This window comes from Anser cygnoides, chromosome 8 (assembly GCF_040182565.1).
Source record: "Anser cygnoides isolate HZ-2024a breed goose chromosome 8, Taihu_goose_T2T_genome, whole genome shotgun sequence".
Classification (NCBI taxonomy): Eukaryota; Metazoa; Chordata; class Aves; order Anseriformes; family Anatidae; genus Anser; species Anser cygnoides.
The window spans coordinates 8156761-8178203 of NC_089880.1; the positions used below are offsets into that span (position 1 = coordinate 8156761).

At 35.1% G+C, this 21443-nt stretch overlaps 1 protein-coding gene across 2 annotated transcripts in view; it reads left to right on the forward strand.

Moving 5' to 3' along the window:
• Nucleotides 1-21401, forward strand: part of ASPM (assembly factor for spindle microtubules) — a 28895-nt gene extending 7494 nt beyond the window's left edge. Inside the window, exons 6-29 of one of the 2 annotated variants that reach the window (XM_048067029.2) lie at nucleotides 14-259; nucleotides 416-483; nucleotides 1021-1162; nucleotides 1241-1371; nucleotides 1904-2079; nucleotides 2180-2325; nucleotides 2404-2489; nucleotides 3280-3498; nucleotides 4351-4564; nucleotides 4651-4796; nucleotides 4884-5012; nucleotides 6380-6574; nucleotides 7382-12007; nucleotides 13360-13509; nucleotides 13846-14012; nucleotides 15452-15611; nucleotides 16144-16353; nucleotides 16757-16903; nucleotides 17570-17761; nucleotides 18203-18395; nucleotides 18550-18704; nucleotides 19560-19736; nucleotides 20828-21000; nucleotides 21076-21401. In XM_048067029.2, coding sequence (XP_047922986.2) covers nucleotides 14-259; nucleotides 416-483; nucleotides 1021-1162; nucleotides 1241-1371; nucleotides 1904-2079; nucleotides 2180-2325; nucleotides 2404-2489; nucleotides 3280-3498; nucleotides 4351-4564; nucleotides 4651-4796; nucleotides 4884-5012; nucleotides 6380-6574; nucleotides 7382-12007; nucleotides 13360-13509; nucleotides 13846-14012; nucleotides 15452-15611; nucleotides 16144-16353; nucleotides 16757-16903; nucleotides 17570-17761; nucleotides 18203-18395; nucleotides 18550-18704; nucleotides 19560-19736; nucleotides 20828-21000; nucleotides 21076-21181 — 8354 coding nt within the window. In that variant the 3' untranslated portion in view covers nucleotides 21182-21401. The remainder of the gene's footprint in view (nucleotides 1-13; nucleotides 260-415; nucleotides 484-1020; nucleotides 1163-1240; nucleotides 1372-1903; nucleotides 2080-2179; nucleotides 2326-2403; nucleotides 2490-3279; nucleotides 3499-4350; nucleotides 4565-4650; nucleotides 4797-4883; nucleotides 5013-6379; nucleotides 6575-7381; nucleotides 12008-13359; nucleotides 13510-13845; nucleotides 14013-15451; nucleotides 15612-16143; nucleotides 16354-16756; nucleotides 16904-17569; nucleotides 17762-18202; nucleotides 18396-18549; nucleotides 18705-19559; nucleotides 19737-20827; nucleotides 21001-21075) is intronic. The other variant, XM_067001433.1, reaches the window with a different exon arrangement.
• The last annotated feature ends 42 nt before the right edge of the window (nucleotides 21402-21443 follow it).

Below are 21443 nucleotides of genomic sequence, written 5' to 3' on the forward strand. Positions count from 1 at the left end.
TGCATTTAAACAGTAAATGCAGCTGCTCTTATCTTGGGAGAAGAGAACCATCATAAAACCAGTGTTCCTAAAGCACCAACAAAAGATGAAGTATCTCTAAAAGCCTATACTGCTCGTCGTAGACTGAATAAGTTACGACGTGATGCTTGCCGTTTATTTACATCTGAAAAAATGGTTAAAGCTATTAAGAAGCTGGAAGTTGAGATTGAAACTCAACGTTTGCTAGTTCGTCGAGACAGACACCTCTGGAAAGATGTAGGTAAGAATGACAAAAAATTGCATACCTTATTTTCTTGTAAGTAGAAAAAAGATTACTCATACACTTAGTTGATTTAATCTAAAACAGATTGTTAGGAATATTATCTATAACATGAAATGTTTGTTGGATGTAATATTATAAGATGCTCTCTTGCAGGAGAGAGGCAGAAAGTCCTTAACTGGCTTTTATCTTACAACCCTTTGTGGCTGCGTATAGGTCTGGAGGTAAGTGCAGAATATGTGGTCTATAATCAAAGTTTTAGAGAGATCTAACACCCTTTCTAGTAGGGAGCGTTTCAGGTTTCTTTATATTTTCTGTTTTATTAATCCAAGTAGGTTCAACTTAATTATAGTGAGTTTACATGTCTTTTGCTTTATTATAACAGACTTGGTTTAAAAACATTTACCTTATTAAAAAAAGAAAATATTAAATCAAGAAAAGTGAGAATTAACTCCCTGACCAATAACAGAAGAGCAGTTCACAGTTAGTTTGACTCTTAGAGGAAAACGTGTCTTTCTTAAGAGAACTACTGATTGATTGATTCCTGAGATATAGATGATCAAATGTTTTTATATGAGACAGAATCTTCTGAAATTTCCTTTGGTTCTATCCTTTAGTCAATATTTTGAACAAATTGATTTTTAGAGGCTAATAACTATTTGCTATTACAAAACGTCAGTATTAAATTATATTCACAAACACATACATTGTTTAAGGTCATTTTTAACGGTTATGCTTTTTTCCCTTTTCCTTAATATTAGACTGTTTATGGGGAACTGATATCTTTGGAGAGCAATAGTGATGTTATGGGTTTGGCAATATTTATTCTTAATCGCTTGCTCTGGAACCCTGACATTGCAGCAGAATATAGACATCCCACTGTGCCTCACCTTTATCGAGAAGGTAACGGCTATTTCCAAAAATAGAGTATTTGTAGCACTTAATTTTTGAACTGACACTTAATGGGTTCTATCTTTTTAGGTCATGAAGAAGTTTTGTCAAAATTCACACTGAAAAAAATGCTGCTGTTAGTTTGCTTTCTGGATTGTGCCAAACAGTCCAGACTGATTGACCATGACCCTTGCCTCTTTTGCAAGGATGCAGAGTTCAAGGTAAGAGAGCTGTGATTTGAAGTCTTTGTCCAATATTGTTCTATGTATGAATGTTCTGTGTCTGAATGTAGGATGCATATTTTTATGCCTTTAGGTGCATTTCTTTAACAACTATTGGCTGTTGATGCTTTTATGTGAACGTTCTCAGTATACGGTCTCATGGTTATGAAAAAATTTCCCAAGAAATCTTTGAGGTGTTGGTTCTGTAGAAAGGACTCCGTTATGTTGCATTAACTTGCTTTCCTCTCTGAAGTTAAGCTTCTGCGATATTTTTAAATATCACTGTAGCATACTGCAGCTGATCTTAAACTCCAAGTAAGTTTGGTCTTTTCTCTTGTCTTTTGTTGTTTTGCTGTAATAAGAGATGATGCAACATCTGTCATAGAAACTCTTTGATTAACAAATGTCTTTACTATGCTGAAATAAAATTTCCTTTAGTTCAGTATGTACTGTGTAGGCAGACTGTGAGAAGTGTTTATTTTTTTAAATATTAGTATTTAAGGTGTGTGTTCATTTGTTTGTTTGTTTTAAGACAAGTAAAGACATTCTGCTGGCAATTTCTCGAGACTTCCTGAGTGGTGAAGGTGACCTTTCCCGTCATCTTGGTTTCCTGGGACTACCCGTCAGCCATATTCAAACTCCACTTGATGAATTTGATTTTGCTGTAACAAATCTGGCTGTGGACTTACAATGTGGTATTCGTCTTGTGTGCGTTGATATAGAATTATTTTGAACTATTCATTTTCTTTTATATAATACTTAATATGAGCTTAGCTAAGCTATTAAACTGTGAAATTCCCTTTTTTAGGAGAGCAATGGAACTTCTCACCAAAGACTGGAATCTTTCAAAACAGTTGAGAGTTCCTGCAATAAGTCGTCTACAGAAGATGCATAATGTTGATATTGTTCTTAATGTCCTTAAAGAGCGAGGAATTCACTTGAAAGATGAGAGTGGTAAGGCCTAGAAATCAGAGTTATTCTAAGCCCATTGTAGGACTAGTGCACATTTCATTTCTTTGTTTTATTTAATAGGTGCTTCAATTGACTGTAGGGATATTGTGGACAGACACAGAGAACGAACATTAGCACTGCTGTGGAAAATTGTCTTTGCTTTCCAGGTACTACTCAATTACTTTCTTTTTCATTTCTTACTAATTACAAGTGAGAGATAATGAAAACTTCAGTCCTTCAGCAATTATTTGTTGTCTGTGAAGGCTTCTACTAATCAAATTTTAAACTGTGGAACAATCTACTTTGTACATTCAAAGTGCAATGCAAACATTACATGACATCCCTAACAGTACATTTTAACGTTTTAATTATGCTCTTTCTTGTATACCTTCATAAAAGCTTTTGGAGGGAAAACACACACACACACACACACACACACACACACACACAAAAACACACAACTTTTGAGCTTGTGTTGTTATGCTACCAGAACTGATAATTAGGCTAAAATAATGTTGGTCTCCAAATGCTGGTAAGTTCTTACTAACTGAAAAGGGAATGTGGGAAATCAAATTTCGAATCAGCTTGTGAGGTCACTCTGACAGACAAGTATAGAGTAAGCTCTATCTTTTTTACCATATCTTTTTATTTTATCTATACTGAAGCTATATCTTTTAAACTTTTTTCCAAGTATCTTGAAACAGTAAATTTGAAGAAACTTTCAGTAAGCTGGTCTTTAACAGTTTCCCACAAAACAGTGAGAGTGTGGGTTTAAGTTCTTTATTTCAAGCAGTTGGTAGCTGCCACTGCCACCTATGCTGGCAAATCCAGATTACCACTACTGATTCAGTGTGGCAGATAGTGAGAGTGGTTTCTCTCTAAAATGCTGTATATAAAACTTATACTCGTCTGCTACAATGCATGGCAAAATAAAATCTTTTTTTTTCTTCCTAATAGGTGGATGTTTTTCTTAATGTGGAACAGTTAAAAGAAGAAATCATGTTTTTAAGGAATGCACATAAGATAAAAACACAATTGGGCACTCTCAAACTTTTTTCAAATTGTTGTAGAATACAAGATGATAACAGTCATAGCTCCTCACCTCAAAATTACAGTAAAAACGTGAAGCTGCTGATGGCATGGGTTAATGCTGTTTGTGGATTTTACGATATCAAGGTAAAATGCTTACTCTTTAAAGAGCACAATTCTTCAATTTCAAATTCTTTCATGTGTAGTAACAGCCAATGGTAATTATTTTTAAACATTCTTCTCAACTTTATTTAATCTGATTTGGAATAATCATCTTACTATGGATGTACCTGCACAAGACAAATTTGAGTAAAAGGATTTCCCCTTCTAGCTAGTCTCATGTATAAAAATGCCTTTTAAAAATATAGTTAAAGTGGAGTTCTAGTTGGAGGTGTTTTTTTTTTCCCAATAGGTATTCATTCTAAACATATTTGTACATAAAATTTTCACCATTAGTAGAAACTGTGAGCATTAAACTAATGTTTAGGCCAAGGAAGATTCTTTTCCTTAGAGGTGTTTGTTCAAAAGGGTCGTGTTGCTGGTTGTTTCCTCTAAGAAGAGAAGCCCTGTTCAGACTGGATTGATCAGAGTACTGTCATGCTTGATAGTTTTTCCTGAAGGGCAAAATAGAACATTTGAAACTGATGCAAGTCCAGGCCTTATTTCTGCACTGAAGACCTTAAAAGCTATCTCTTTTGAAGTTTCCTGGGGATCCTTCGATAGAAATACCACTTTTTTTGTTTCTTAAGTCTCTCTCTTGAAGATTCACTGTATAGTGATTCACACCAATGTTGCGGGTTTCTTACAGCTATGTGCGAATGCACAGTGAATGTTCAAAGGAAGCACTAATTTTGTAACTTTTTGTCTAAAATAAATTTGCAGAATTCATACTTTGTCATTTTCAAAGGTGCAAGATGAAAAATTCTATATCCAGTTTACACCAGTTAACCAGTACCAAAAATTCAAGGAACTTGTAACTTACTGTATTTTATTAAACAGGTGGAAAATTTCACAGTCTGTTTCTCAGATGGTAGAGTACTGTGTCATTTAATTCATCATTATCATCCATGTTACGTGCCTTTGGAAGCTGTGTGTCAACGTACAACTCAAACAGTAGAGTGCTCAAGAACTCATATGGTGGGACTAAACTTATCCTCCTCATCCTCAGAGTCTGATACTTCTCTAAATGTTACAGAAGGAACATTTGACCAAAGTAAGTTATTTAATGTACGAAAGCTCATGTTAAATCTATTTCTCTTGTATCCAATCTGATCTGACAAATATTTTCTCTTTGCAAAGCTGTAACGGCCTCAGTCATGTACAAGGAATTGTTAGACAATGAGAAGAAGAACTTCCAGCTGATCAATACTGCAGTTTCTGACCTAGGTGGAATACCAGCAATGATTCATCACTCAGACATGTCAAATACAATACCTGATGAGAAGGTGAGATAGGTGCCTTTAGAGTTGAAGTAAATGTGTCCTGCTCTCCTGTGTGTAGTCTTTAACGTGCTGCTTTCTGTGTTTAAATAGGTTGTTATTACCTACCTATCATTTCTGTGTTCGAGGCTTCTAGATCTTCGGCAAGAAACTCGAGCTGCTCGATTAATTCAGTCTACTTGGAGGAAATACAGGCTGAAAAAGGAACTGAAACTTTCTCAGGTACTCTTTTCTTGTGCAATCTCATAGCTCATACTTTGAGAAAAACTAAATAAAGAATATAAGTTCATTGTTTGGAGTATACAGGTTTATTAGAATAATAATTACATTTAATTTTAGTACCATTATTATCCAAATTTATGGGCTTCTTGGTAATTACTAAAAAAAACGTTTAAGGTTTAAGACTATTCTAAGGTAGTTAGTTTTTGTTTAAAGGTGATTATTCTTTAAAGGCTATTGTTCTTCAGGGTTTCTTTTAGTTTCTAACTAAAGCATGGCACCCCTCAAACACATTTTCCAAGTCAAATATGAAACTGTTGCACTGCTCCCTTGAAACAAAGAGTTGTTCCTTTTTGATTCCTATTAATTTCTCTTTGTAGTTTATAAAATTAAACTTGCACATGGATTTAATATTTTCATTTAGGCGCTGAACCAAAGTGTTTTGAGTCAAGTTGCATGGTAGTTTCTTTCTTGCTTTTTTGGTAGTTATGTCAGATCTTGTGATGGCTTTAAAACTATGACACCATTAAGGCTGATAAACACCATCACTGTATCTGAGATCTTTTAGAAACTCAAGCAGTGTTCAAGTGAAATATTTTGAGAATCTGTGACGTAGAGGGGGGATTTATTTATCTCCAATTTCTTTATTTTTTATTTAAGTGTACAGCCTTAATGCTAATGATAAAATATATTTCCTTTATAACTGTTTTTCAATAGTGAATAGCAAAGCTGCTTGAGGGAGATGTAAAAAACAAAACACACAAGCTTTGCAGACATTATTTTGATTTTAATCTTGCAATGTGTGCAAGTATGCTCTGCCATATTACCATATTGGATAGTTACTAGTAGGGATCTGACAAGACGAGCTACTTACTGAAGTATTACATCTGTAAGTTGCATTTTCCTGTTGCCCTGATGTTTATCAGTCTGTTTCTATGGCCTTTGGGTTACTATGGAAACACTGATATATGTAAACAAAAATCTGGGCTAGATGGACATGATCCAGTGTGACTGTCTTTGTACTCAGGTTATTTCAGTATAGCTGGAAAACACTCTGGTATGCCAGTTAATATGGATATCTGAAACTCTTATGAATGGGAACTAAAATTGAGGTTTAAAAAAGGTTTACTAAGGAGTGCTAAAAAAAAAATGGAGCAACAAGAACTATCAAGGTGGGAAGATGCAGATTTAGGTGATACCACACTTTTACAAAAAACTTGGTGCTGAAGTAAATGTTTTCTGTTTCAGAAAAGTTCTTGCCATAGAATAAAGAAAAGCTGTGTAATCAACAAGCCTAATTTTTATATGATTGCTCTAGATAGTTATTCTAACTGCATCCTAACTGTTCAGTGGAAATTGACTCTTTGTAGGAAAGAGACAGAGCTGCTCGGATAATTCAAAAACATGCAATAAACTTCTTGTCTCATCGACGTGTCTTGAGGAAAAACAATGCAGCAGTGTTCATCCAGAATCATTGGAGAAGATACTTAGCCAGGGTGAAGTTTTTAAATCTGAAAAAGACAAAACTAGAGGAAACCAGAAGTAAATCTGCCACAGTAATTCAGGTAATATGATATAAAGTGAGATTACACATCAAGGTAATATGATATAAAGTGAGATTCAAGGAAAACTCTGTGAAACCTATAAGAAAAAGGATTGCTCAGGGTCATTTGTGCTGCTTACAGCAGCAGATGTTTTCATGAAAACGTAATACAATTTTTTCCCTTTTTGAGATGTTTTGGTAATTTTCTCGCTCCAGAGAGAAATGGTAATATGCTTTTAAGTCTATACTTGTTCTTTCTTAGTTTAGTAAATATTTTGTGCTGATATGCCATAATTATTAAAACACTGGACCATAAGCCAGGCAATGTAGGGACCAATCAGATTGTTCTGGCTTGCTTCTTTGCAGCTGCTGAACACCAGTAAAGAAGCCAGACAAGAATTGGCCACCTAATGTTATAACACCTGCAGTGGGCACTTTCAGAATGCCAGAAATTAGTTACCAGCTGGTAGTTAGTAATTGATAGTTAATTCAGTTTCTCAAGATACTTTCCCATCTGTTACCCAAAGCCATATATTACATTCTTAGGACTTTTTGTAATGGATTTTAAAGAATCACTGATTTATCACATAGTTTAACAGGGAATCTTTTGTTGCCAGGGTAAATTTAGCACTTTTTCTCTGGAATTTAAAGTGCTAAAAAAGCAAGGTTTCAAGCATTTGGACATGGTTTTTTATGTAGGTATCTAGGCTTATCTTCATGGAGGTTAAGTAGAAGTACACAAATCTTAATAAGTCTGAGGGCAGTAGTTGTCAAAATTAGACTTAAGCTATCATAAAGAAAATACTAAATTTTCTGTTTTTTCCTGTAGGCTTATTGGAGGAGATACTCTGCTAGGAAAAAATATTTGCAGCTAAGATACTATGTTATCTTTGTACAAGCAAAGAGAAGGATGGTGATGTCTGCTTCTGCATATAAACGAATTGTTTGGGCTACTGTTACAATTCAGAGACATCTGCGGGCATCTAAGTTGGCAAAAGAAGATCGACAAAGATATGAAATCTTAAAGTCTTCAGCACTTATTATTCAGTCTGCATTCAGAAGATGGAGAAAACGCAAAATCCAGCAGAAAATTAGAGCTACTTTAGTGCTCCAGACTTATTTCCGAAAATGGCAATCTTCAAAACTGGCTAAAAGAAAGAGAGCTGCCCTTGTCTTGCAGTCTTGGTACAGGATGCACAGAGATCTGAAGCGTTACCTACATATTAAGCAAAGCATTATCAAGATTCAGGCATGGTACAGGTGTCAGATAGCTAGACGTATTTACCAGCAGCATAGGGCACAAATAGTGACCATTCAGCAGTATTACAGAGCTTATAAATTAGGAAAAAATGAGAGAGAGAACTACTTGCGAAAGCGTGCAGCTGTAGTAGTTCTCCAAGCTGCTTTTAGAGGCATGAATGCACGTATACTTTACAGGCAAACCAAAGCAGCTTGTGCTATTCAATCACTATGGAGAATGAGACAAGAGAAACTAAGATTTTTACAATTAAAAAAACACATTACTACCTTGCAGTCACATGTGAGAAAATACCAACAGGTAAAAAGATACAAAGAGATGAAAAATGCTGCCTCTGTAATTCAAGCTTGGTATAGGGCATGTGTGGCTTCTAAAAAAGCAGCCTTGTCTTTCCAGAGGATGCGTCTGGCTACTATTGTCCTACAGTCTGCCTACAGAGGAAGGATAGCTAGGAAAGAGGCGCACATATTGAGATCTGTGATAAAAATTCAGTCAAGTTATCGTGCTTATGTTGTCCGAAAGAGATTTAAAGACTTAAGAGATGCAACAGTGAAAATACAAGCTTTTGTAAAGATGAGACAATCACGTAGGCGTTATTGTGCGTTACTGGAGGCAACACTTTATGTCCAGCAAAGGTATCGGTCTCATAGGTATGCTCTTCAACTTAAAGAAGATTATAGAAAATTGAAGGATGCTTGCATAAGAATTCAAGCTGTAGTTCGAGGCTATCTTGTCAGGAAACAAATACAAAAGTGGACAGAGACTGCAGTATTTCTCCAGGCACAATACCGAATGAGAAGGGACAGGACACATTATTTAATCATCTACAGAGCTGCTGTTGTCATTCAAAAACACTACCGTGCATACCAAAAACAGCTCTGCCAGAGGCAGGAGTTCTTACAAGCTAAAAAAGCAGCAGTGTGCTTACAGGCAGCCTACAGGGGTTATAAGGCACGCAAAATGCTTAAACTTGAATATAGAGCTGCTATTAAAATTCAGACTGCTTTTCGAGCTCATGCTGCGAGAACGAAGTATCAGGCCGTGATTCAGGCCTCCATTGTGATTCAGAGATGGTACAGAACTTGCAAGACTAGAAGCAGGCAAAGATTGACCTTCTTAACGACAAGAGCAGCTGTGCTTTCTTTACAAGCAGCATTTCGCGGCTGGCAGGTACGAAGGCAGATTCAAAGACAGTGTGCTGCTGCAACAGTAATACAGGCTGCCTTCAGAAAATTCATAGCTCTGAAAAGATTCAGACTTATGAACCACGCTGTACTAATTATCCAAAAACATTACAGAGCGAATGTCATAGGCCAAAAGCAACGGCAAGAGTATATTGAGCTGCGTAACTGTGTAGTACGTCTTCAGGCCATATGGAGGGGGAAAATGGTGAGAAAAAAAATTCAAAAGGAACACCATCTCGCAACGATTATTCAGTCCTATTACAGAATGCATGTGAATCAACTAAAATTAAAAAAAATAAGACAGTCGACTTTAGTGATTCAGAGATACTTCAGAGCTTACTATATGAAAAAACAACAACGTGCACTTTATCTAAAAACAAAGGCAGCTGCATTAGTCTTGCAGTCTGCTTACCGTGGGATGACTGCGAGGAAACAATTGAGGAAACAAAGAAAAGCTGCTACAACCATACAAACAGCATTCAGATCATACCTGGTGAAAAAGGACTATGTAACACTTAGATCTGCAGCTATAGTAGTTCAAAGGCACTATCGTGCAGTTATTCATGCTAAATGGCAAAAGCAAAAATACTTATCTTTAAAAACAGCTGTAGTCAAAATGCAAGCAATTTACAGAGGTGTGAAAGTCAGACGACAAATTCACTGTATGCACCAAGCAGCTATTTGTATTCAAGCCATGTTTAAGATGCATCGCATAAACATTAGATATCGGGCAATGAGAATGGCAGCAATTATAATTCAAAGACGATATAGAGCATTTTGTTTAGGTAAAGTACAATGTAAGAAGTACTCGGAGCTTAAGAAATCTGCCGTTATCCTTCAGGCTGCCTGTAGAGGCATGAAAGTTCGACGAGACTTAAAAACTATGCACCAGTCAGCAGCAATGATACAGTCTTATTATCGAATGCACAAACAACAAAGGGATTTCAGAAACTTGTTGTTGGCAACTAGACGGATTCAGCAGTGGTTCCGTGCTTGTAAGGAGCGAAACGCACAAGTTCATAACTATATGACCGTGAGAAGTGCTGCGCTTCGCCTCCAGGCTGCATTCCGTGGCATGAAAACAAGAAGACTTGTAAGAACTATGAATGAATCTGCTGAGCTTATTCAAAGAAGATTTAGAACTTTTCTCAAAAGAAAACATTTTATTTCCCTTAGGACAGCTGCTATTGTAATTCAGAGAAAATACCGAGCAACGAAACTAGCAAAAATTCAACGTCAAAAATACCTCTCATTCCTTAATGCTGCTGTTATCATACAGTCTGCCTACAGAGGCTTTGTGGTAAGGCAAAAAATGCAGCAGATGCATCAAGCTGCTGCGGTCATCCAAGCAACATTAAGAATGCATAAAATTTACATTTCTTACCAAGCTCTAAGGCTTGCTTCGGTAATCATACAACAACGTTACCGTGCTTACAGGGAAGGGAAGCGTGTCAGAGAAATATACTTAAAACAGTACAATTCTGTTTTAGTTCTTCAGGCTGCCTATAGAGGAATGAAAACAAGATGCTTCTTGAAGAAAAGGCATGAGGCAGCACTTACAATACAGAGAAACTACCGAATGTATAGGCAGTGCCACCACTACAGAAAAGTTCAGTGGGCAGCCCAGCTAATACAGAAGAGATACCGAGCGAATAACCTAAGGAATATTGCAGTACAGCGCTACTCTTCATTAAAGAAAGCAGTAATTTGTATTCAGAAGGCTTTTCGAGACATGCGTTTAAAAAAACAACTTCAAGAAAAACACCGTGCTGCTATTGTTGTTCAGAAAAATTTTAAAGCTTTCAGAGAACGTCAAAGGTATCTCTCTCTTAAAGCAGCTACTCTTGTTTTTCAGAGAAGATACAGAGCTTTGATTCTGTCAAGGCAGCACGCTCAGGAGTATCTTCATCTTCGCAGAGCAACTATTCTTATACAGGCTGTGTACAGAGGTATCAGACTGAGGAAGAGTATTGAGCGTATGCATTTAGCAGCTAGTACAATACAGTCAGCCTACAAAATGTACAGGAATAGAAGGTCCTACCAAAATATGAGAATTGCAGCTATTGCTATACAGAACTACTATCGATCCTACATTAAACAAAAGAACCAACAGAAGGAATATCTGACAATGAAGAAATCTGCTCTTGTTATTCAAGCATCTTATAGAGGCATGAAGGAACGACAGAAACTGAAACTTATGCATGCTTCAGCAACTGTAATACAATCTAGTTATCGAATGTATGTACAACATAGGTATTATAAACAGTTGTGCTGGGCAATCAGAGTTATACAACAAAGGTTCAGAGCCAAAGTAGCAAAAGAAGCTGACATGGAAAACTATGCAAAAATAAAAAAGGCCGTCATTTGCCTACAGTCCTCTTTTCGTGCTAAAAAAGCAAGGCAGTTGTATAAAACCAATCTTGCTGCACTACGCATACAATCATTTTTCCGAATGCATGTAGAAAGGAAGCGTTTTCTTGCAAAAAAAGCAGCGGCGATAATGATTCAGTCTGCGTTCCGATGCCAAAGAACAAGGAGTCGCTATAAATTGATTCAGAATTCAATAGTTGCTATTCAGAGGTGGTACAGAGCATGCCACAGGGCTCGTTTACAGAAAGCAGAATACTCTGCTCAAAAGCAAGCAATAGTAATTATTCAGTCTGCCTGCCGTGGAATGAAAGCAAGAAAAACAGCAAGACAAATACGAGCCGCAAGGAAGATTCAGTCTTTTCTTTGGATGGCTGTGCATCGTAGAAAATTTATTCAACTTAAAACAGCAGCAATTACATTAGAAGCCTATTACTTAATGCATAAAGCTAAATCACAGTATGCAAGCTATAAAAAAGCAGCAATTGTCTTACAGCGATGGTACCGATCCCGCTTGATTGTAAAATGCCAAAGAACGACTTACTTACAAACCCGGAAGAAAATTATCATTGTGCAGGCAAGGGTCAGGGGATTCATCGAAAAGAAGAGGTTTCACAAAATGAAAGAAAGCGCAATAAAAATTCAGGTACTTTAAAATGTACAATAGTGTTTTTGTTTGTTTTAGATTAGTGCTACTATTTCAAACATATATGTTAAAACAGAATTAAGCTCTGAAGTACAGTACATCAGGTGTGTAGCATTTAATATTGCAGAGCACAGAAATGAGTCTGTCTCTTGTTTTGGTTTTCCTTGCTGAAGCATTAATTTCAAAAGTGATATTCTCTTCCTTCTTTTCTTTCCACTAAAATTTAACTATTTCAAATTGGAACTCTGAATTTTTTTTTTAAGGACTTCTTTGGCCTGATTAGCTTCCACCTACTTAAATATTAACAGCTTAATTCTTTTTTTTTTTTTGATTGGAGTGCAAATGAAAGCTGTTTTGATGTGTTGACATTAGTTGGCACTGGTACTAAGTATAAAGTGAAGTAAATGGAAGAAGTACAATTGCTGCATTCCTTAAGACTTTCTGATTTATTCTTGTCTTCTTGAATAACCAAAGTATAGTGGTTTTTTTGTTTGCTTGTTTTTAAGACATTAAATAGATCCAGAATAATTTTGGTGCCTAGCTAACATTTTGACAAAGAATTTGAGGAGACATATTTCATTCTTAGGGAAAAGTGATTAAACACACTTAAACACACATGGGACAACATATTAGTGTGGTTGGCAAGAAGTAATGAGAGTTGCTCCATCTCCCTGTAGCAAGCTAAATATCTGTCTAGTTAAAAAAGTCAAGGAGACCTGTTCCTCTGATGTGCTTTTGCTTTTTTTTGAGGATAAGGGAGAGAAGGTATTTCTCCTTGTTATTTATATTAATTATGATTTGTACTGGGAGTCATTTTTATTTTAAATTAATATTCTGTTGTTCCTTCTGGGAGAAGTTTTACATGACTTCCCTTGCTGTTCTTAATTATTATACCCTAAGGTAAAAGGAAAGAGGTTTGTCTTCAGGACATTACTGGAATGAAAGGAGGGCTTTTTTCCCCAGATCAGGAAGGAAAGGGAAGTAATCTCTAATAATTGTTCAGGTTGCTATTACTATCCTGTTGGAAAACACAATTTTTTTTGGTAGATAAGAAAACAAGTGTGCCTTCCTCACTTCTATTCTTTGGAGGGTTGGGAGGGAACTGGCAGCCTCATAGCTATTTTTCTGAATATTTACCATTATATATCCAGAACAATACAAGTATGATGTTTTCACTTAAAAAGCAGAAAACAATTAATTGGGAAATCAGAGCTATTTTAAAGTTAATTATACTGTTGGTTTATAACAAGTTAATTACTGTAGCAATAATTAAAAATATTCAGTCATCTTCAATGCAATGGTCAATGCCATGCAAGTGAGTAAATATTCCAATATTGGCTTTGGCTTTCAAGGCATATTTTCGTGGATTTATTCAGAGGCAACAATACATTCGGTGCAAGTCTTCTGCTTTATTAATACAGCAATACTACAGAACGTATCGGATGCGAAATGTTGAACAACAAAGGTACAATCAAATCAAAAGAGCTACTATTAGAATTCAGGTAATCCCAGAAGGTGTTTTTGGGTATTGTGGGTTTTAATTTGGGGGTGGAGAGCATTGTTGGGAAGTGAGTTGTTTTTTGTGTTGTTTTTTAATCTTTTACTTATTTCTTCATTACATAATTATTTACAGACATTAGTGGCATTTGTGGTATTTCCTTAAATGCGTTTTTAGTTGTTTTAGAAAATGTCTCCTGAACGTATATAATATTGTAGAGCTAGGAATCCTAAAAGCCTTTCATGCTAACGGGACTTTTTGTTTTTTAATTTGGTTTGTTCCATTAAAAAAATTCAAGGGTGTGTGTTTTTTTGTTTGTTTGTTTTTGTATGTTTAATAGGCATCATACAGAGGATATAAAGCCAGGCAGTGGGCTAACAAAATGCGAGCAGCAAAAATAATTCAGGCGTGGTTTCGAGGCTACAAAGCACGAAAGGAATATGCATCTGTAGTAAAAGCTGTACGTGTTATTCAGAGTCACTTCAAAACAAAACGGCAGAGGACCTGGTAATGTTGAATTTGACATAAATTTCTCTACTTTAAAAATTTTTTATTATATATTTATTTAGTACTGCTTTGCACTCTGGCAAATACCTATAGATTTTCAAGCTCTGACCCTCAAGCATATATGTAATATGCACATATGTAATATGCATCAATCCTGTTCATGCTAATGTAATTATTCTTTTGCACATGATTTCTCTTATGTTTAAATATTTCTCTGGACTGGAAGCTACACAATCTTAAATTTTACATAGTAGAGATTTGGAAAGACTAGGGCTTGATTCTTATTTTTTCCTATTTTTATAGGAATGATGTTCTTGATATTGTTAAAATTATAATGTAAAGTTAACAGGATGAAAAAGCTATTTCTTTATAAGCACGATGGATTAGTTAAACTACTGTTTATTTTGCCAAAATGATTTTACAATAAATGCTCTCCTAGGTCAGACATGTTTCATCCCATTCAGAACGGTGTTCTGTCATTAGCAATAGAAAATGCTGGCTGGGGAGAGTATATGAACCTGACCACTTTCTGAGGTTCTCCCTCAGCATCAGTGTTTCATAGATTATGAATGCTAGAGCTTATGTCCTTGCCTATTATCTTTAATATCCTTCTAAGGACCTGTTGTATGTCAACTTGTGTAATGCTTTTTAAAATCTGCTGCTGCCCCCACAGCTTCTTTTAGCAGCAAGTTCTGGGAGTATCTACTGTGGGGGAAAAAAGAAAGTATCTTTATTTTAAACCAGTCTTTCTACTGAGATCACTGGCTATCCATCCCCTTGTTTCAGTGTCGCAAGCTTTGATAACAGCTTTACTTTCAGCATGTCTATCTAAATTGTTTTGTAAACCTTCACTCTTTCTGTTTCTGTCTCTTCCTCCCTCCCCATTTTTTTTCTGATCTGAAGCATCTAGTCCTTCTAAGTTTTACCATCTTGGTCAGTTGCTCCATTTTCTATATTTTCTTAATTCTTCCTTGACTCGCTCCATCCTCTCTGAGGTGTAAAGACCAGAACTGCACATCATCCTTAAGACAGGAGTATGCCAACATTTTATATAGAAGCAAAATTTTGCCTTCTGACTTATTACTGGTGTCCTTCCTGATGATGCCCTTACAAGTTTTTGGCTTCCATTGTACACTGAACATCGTTTTTTTTTTTTAAAAAAAAAAGGTGATATTGGGAAGAAACAACTTATTTTTTTCTCTCCCATTTAGTACTTCTGTGTTTTCTTGGACTATTTTAGTTATTTCAGAGTGTTTAGGTGTTGATTTTTAATAGAGATTGTATATGCATATTTTATAGATATAATGGCTTGTCCAAGCTGCCTTTTTCATTTCCTCACTTCCTGTCTCCAGATGCTACATGTTCCACTTTAAACTTCATACTTAAAAATGTTAAGTGTTCTCAACTTTTAGAAAGCCTAAAATGCATTTTCATGTTAGGTTTTTGAAAATGAAGTTATGTGCACTTACTATTCAAAGAAGATGGAGAGCAACCCTTACTGCAAGAATGGTTCAGCTTCAGTTTCTGGCAACTAAGAATGCTGCAGTTAAGATTCAGTTGGCATATAGACAGTACAGGGCTAGAAGACTTTTAAGAAAGGTATGTTTTCACTTGCACTCTATGTCATGGTTGTATTAAATTTTCAATGTATTTGTGAGTTTTGTCATCAATCTGGAAGTGTACAAAAGAAAAAAGTGGTGTCAGAACAAAGATTGTTCAAATCTAAACTGCTTTATCTTTAAAATATTCAATTTCTTTTTTGCTTAGACCAACTAGGTTGTCTGTTGTTTTTGAACAGTTCCATTTTGTTGAATTGTCCTTGTTTATGCCAATAACATAAAATGTAAAAATGATCTGTTGGCCTTATTGCTTACAAAGAACTAAGTTATACCAATATTTTGACCACCTTTAGGTAAGGGAAAAGACATTCCAAATTGTGAAAGTAGATTTTTACATAAACTGATGTGGTGTGAGTTTGCTTATTTCCTATTTTATTTTTATTCTTTATCTGTGTTTTAGTTCTAGAAAAAAAATCTTTCATAAGAGAAGAACAAAAACATAAATGTTCATTGATCGGGACAGGAAAGAACTAAATTTTAATTATCAATGCGCTATTTAAAATCTTTTTCAGAAGCTTCAAGCTGCATGTTTGATCCAAGCAACATACAGATGTTTTAAAGAGAGAAGAAAATTTATTCAACAAAAAGCTGCTGCTGTGATCATCCAAAAACATCTGAGATCTTGGCAGGAAGGCAGGCTTCAATTTATGAAATACAATAGAACTAGAAGAGCTATCATTAAACTGCAAGCATTTATACGGGGTTATTTAGTCAGAAAAAAGGTTGGTGTACTTCACATTATAACTACTTTTGGTGTAAAATATCTCCATAGCAATTTTAGCATTAATTCTAGCTGGCAAAAAGAAAAACTTTTTTTTTAAATGCTTGTGAAATCTTTTTGGCTTACCCATAAACTGATCCTTTACACCCATGCATGCTTACATTGAAACTGTTCTATCTGTTAAAGTTGTTACTTACAATCATTTCTATGTGTTACTGTTCAGATTAGAGAGACCTAGGACTGAGGAAAGGTATCTTACTTAGTTCTGAGGTAATGACTTCAACGGTCATTATTCAGCATCTTGCTGAAGTATACTTTGCTGTGTGCTATGGTCTTCGCATAGATGATCAGTTATCTCTGGGTATGAAAATTAATGACGTTCTTTTTTCTGTTTTCCTTGACAGATTTCAGAACAGAAACAGAAGAGACTGCTTTACTTTATAGCAGCTGCATATCATCATGTCTCTGCAATTAAAATTCAAAGGGCCTATAGGATTCACCTCATCTTAAAGCTTGCACAAAACCATATCTCATCTGTTCTTATAATACAGGTTAGTCTAATTAAGGATGAATCTTTTAGTGTAACATAGTCTAATCTATTGTGTCAGCTGACCTGTAGCACTAAGATACGGTAGTTCCTTCATAGGTGAAAATAAAGCTAAAACATAGAGACTACAGTTTATTAAATAATGCTGCTTATAGGCAGCTAAACATAATAAAGTAGATCTCAGCAGGCTCTGGAGGTCTCCAGAGTGGTCACTAGCTTAGTCCCATCGATGGAAGGAGTTCAGTATTAGATAAATTGAGAGGTAACAGTTGTCTAAACAATTAGACAAGCCTTTGGTAAGATTTGGCATACAGAACACTATTTCCCCTCTCTATAGAGGGGAAGAAACAGACCTGGGAAATAGGAAGTGGAGTAGTGGTTCTTCCTAAAAGACAGCTGAGAAAAAAACAGAATGCTTCCCTACCTGCTCCTAGCTGAGGAAGAGTTCTGCAGTTGAGTTTATTTTGCAGTCATTCATTACAGCCACCACTAGGCAGATCACAGCTGAGTCATGGTGGTCAGGTGAGTGCTAGGGATATTTAGTGCCTGTATGTCAAAACTCATGTTAAAGTAGTTCTTTGTTTTTTACCAATGCTTGTTTAGGAAGGGAAGTAAGAATTTTGGGAGAAGTCTTAAGTAAATAAATAGAAATCTACTTTAATTTAAACAGAGATGGTTTCGAGCAAAAATGCAACAGAAAAGATTTCAAAGAGATTATCAAAGAATTATTCAACTGCAACGTATGATTCGAGGCTGGCTAAATCGCAGAAATGATGCAGCAACCATAATCCAACGAAGCATACGAAGATTTCTTGCCTGCAGACGTAACAGAAAATTTGCCATTGGAATAATTAAATTTCAGGTAAATACCTGTTAAAAGAAAACTGCAGTTTTCTTTGTTTTTGTTTCATGTGCTTTTGGAGAGAGGACAAATGTAAATGTTTACATTGATTGTTGAATTTATCAGTTAAATTACAAGACAAGACAATTTCAATTCAAAATTAAGTGCAAACAGATGAAGTAATATTAAGCAGATACTGTTTGAGGTGACTTTTGGGAGGTGTGTGGGGGGTATGTGTACATTCGTGTTTGTTTTGTTCTTTTGTTTTGCAAATGCACTATTTGGAAAATTAAACACTGAATGTGATTATTGGGTAGTTACTTAAAAATGAATAACCAAAGTATTTAAATAGTTAATCAGACTTGTGTTATGTTGATTTGGAAAGCTAATCAAATTCTGTTCTATTGTCTCTTCTGTTCACAAGTTTTTTGGGGGGGGCTTTATGAAATTCCTTTTCTATAGGCGTTGTGGAGAGGATATTCTTGGAGAAAGCGTAATGACACAGCAAAAACTAGAGCTTTAAGGCGCAGTTTGGAAAAGGCTAATGAAAACAGCAAAGAAGAAAACAAATTGTGCAACAGAACTGCAATTGCTATTGAATACCTTCTAAAATACAAACATCTTTCATACATTCTTGCAGCATTAAAGCATCTAGGTCAGTATTTTGTTTTATTATGGAATCATATTAAATCAATAATGGTGTTTTTTTACTTCTTTACAAGTTCTATTTAAATTTAAGTGAAAGATCTGTAATATTGAAAATAAATTGCTTGAACTTAAGAATCTTCTTCAAATGTTCTATGTTATAGAGGTAGTTACCAGACTCTCCCCACTCTGTTGCGAAAATATGGTCCAGAGCAGAGCAATCTTCACTATTTTTGTTCTGATTCGAAGTTGCAACCGGAGTGTTCCATGTATGGATGTGATCAGATATTCAATTCAAGTTCTACTTAATGTTTCAAAGGTAATGTTAATATTTTCTTTTGCAGGGCTATGAGCTGTAGGCTACTTTATTACAGTTTTTATTTATCCACAAAATTGCTGAATGAATTTAAAACAAATTGAACAATTTTGAAAAGCAAAAATAAATCTGAGTTTTAATTAGGTTATTTCTTAAGAAAATTAAATAATTACTACATTTGGTAAAAGAAAATGCTTCCATGGGCATAAAGTAGTGAATTTTTTTTAACTGTTTACATTATTAGGATATCCCAAGTATTGTGTAGAAACAGGTAACTGTAGTAAAGATAAACTGTCAAGTTCTTAAAGTAAAAACATATATGTTGCAGAAGATAGGATACTTTTCCAAATTCATGTCAGAGAATAGATCATTTCTTACGGAGCTGATCATTTTCATAAATACTTAAAGTTGTAGTAGTACTGTAGATATTGACTCTGGATTGATCAATCTAGAGTTTTTATTCTGAAATTTATAAAACTTTTTAACATAATTTTTTGATCTTATATCTAAGTTACAGACATTTATTTTCAAATACATTTTTCTTATTTCAAGAAAAAAAAAAGAATATTCAGGCTACATCTATTCTTAATTTTTTCTAAACCTATTGTATCTGTTATTCTATTTTAAATATAAAATCCAGTTCTGGGGATTTTTAAATGAGGGGTTGGGAGCAAAAGGGTAGCTTTTTGTAACCCATTACAATGGCATAACATGCAAAAGTGATTTTTATCACTTGGATGCCAGACCAGCTGCAAATTTGGTCAAGGGAAGAATGTGGATTTTGCTTTTTCATCTAATCTGAAAGTTACGTTGAGGATCTGTCTGTATAAGACTTCTTGTCTCTTTCTTGTACAACAGTATGAAAGAACTACTCAAGCAGTTTATGAAGTAGAAAATTCCATAGATACGTTACTAGACCTACTGCAAATGTACAGAGGAAAAGCTGGGGACAAAATTTCAGAGAAAGGAGGAAGTATTTTCACAAAGACTTGTTGTTTGTTGGCTATCCTTTCAAAGGACTCGAAAAGAGCTTTGGTAAGACTTAGTGTCCTGTTTTTAATAGTTTGATTTAATGGTATTTTGCTTTTAATTTATGTTTTGGTGTTGTGTTTTTTTTCTTCTCCACTAATACCAATTACAGCTGTAATGTTAATTATAACTAAACTCTGTTGATGGGAAAATGCAATTCCAGGATGGCGAAAACAGTTATTACTTAGAGTTCTGTATGTCCTCATCACTCAGAGCAGGTCAATATGTCACTGGATTTCTGATCCTGCAATCCTTGCAAGATTGTTATTGCAATCACTACTTTCCACAGTTTTTAATGAGTTTCTGTAATCATAGAATGGCTCGGGTTGGAAAGGACCATAAGGATCATTTAGTTCCAACCCCCCTGCCGTAGGCAGGGGTGCCACCCTCTAGATCAAGTTGCTCAGGGCCAAGTTACTTAGCATTAGATATAGTTTATTTGCTTCTTAATTAACTCTCCCCATCCCCCCATTTCTGAAAGTTTACTTTTGCTTTTCAGATAAAGTTAAGATCATTATTGTCTATAAAAACAGGCAATATAATTGCTCATGACTTCTTGTTGATACATTCTATTGTAACAGAGACATAGCCTGTTTTTGAAAGAAATTTCCTTTGCTCGTGTTTATTGATAGAATCTCCAACAAGATTATCAGGATAATCTGAGTTCTATGCTACAAATAGGCATCATCTGTTTATCCGTCAGATAGGAGCACTTAAGTTATCCAGTAACCTCTGACAACTATGTTAATCTTTCATTGATACGAAGATGCACATAAACACTAATTTGTCTCTGTATCACTTGTTGCAGACATATGCCAGTGACATATTAAAATGGTTAAAGTGAGAAATTAGTAAAATATGACCTGCGCTTTTTTATTTTTCTGAGGTCTCAGGTGGTGTTCCAATTACATATTTTGATAGCAATAGACCACTAATTTGTAGTAGGTATGCTGATTTTGAAAGTTTCACTGTACTTGCGGATAGAAGTTCAGCTTACGTTAAAAATGTTCAGTTTTCATTGAATAAAGTATATTTATTGATCTAAGTTGCTTTCAAGTTTGTAGTATTAACTATGTATTGTTTTCACCTTTTCTCAGGAAATCCGAAGCTTGCCAAGAGCTGTTGCTTGCATTCAAAGCCTCTATAAACTTACAGCTCGTAAATGCAAAATGGATGCAGAGAGAACACTTGTGAAACAGAAGACAAACCCTTTAATTAGTGGAACTTCCTTTATTCCAGTAACTCCTCTGAGGACAAAAACAGTTTCAAGGTAAGAGCTTAAAAATTAGTCTGCAGTTTTTCAGCAGCAATATGCTATTTTAATAAACCACTGTTATTTCAACAGAATTAAACCAGACTGGGTTTTGAGGAAGGATAACATGCAAGAAATTGTGGATCCTCTCCAAGCAATTCTGATGGTGATGGATACACTTGGCATTGCCTGTTACTGAAATGTAAATAAAATATATGAAAGTGTTTTTGTACAGTATGTATGTAGGAGGCAGCTAAATGGTTTTAAAATAAAACAAATATGTGTTAAACTACCCTTGATTTTTTTTTCAAATTGCAGATAACTTTTTTGCAACTTTTTTGTATTGTATACAGCTTTTGAAATCCTATTTTGTGCTACTAGCAAAAACAATTGTACAATAAAACATTTGTTCTTGACAATTTTTCTAGTGCGGTAATGTGTTGTTGTTATGCAACTGAGTC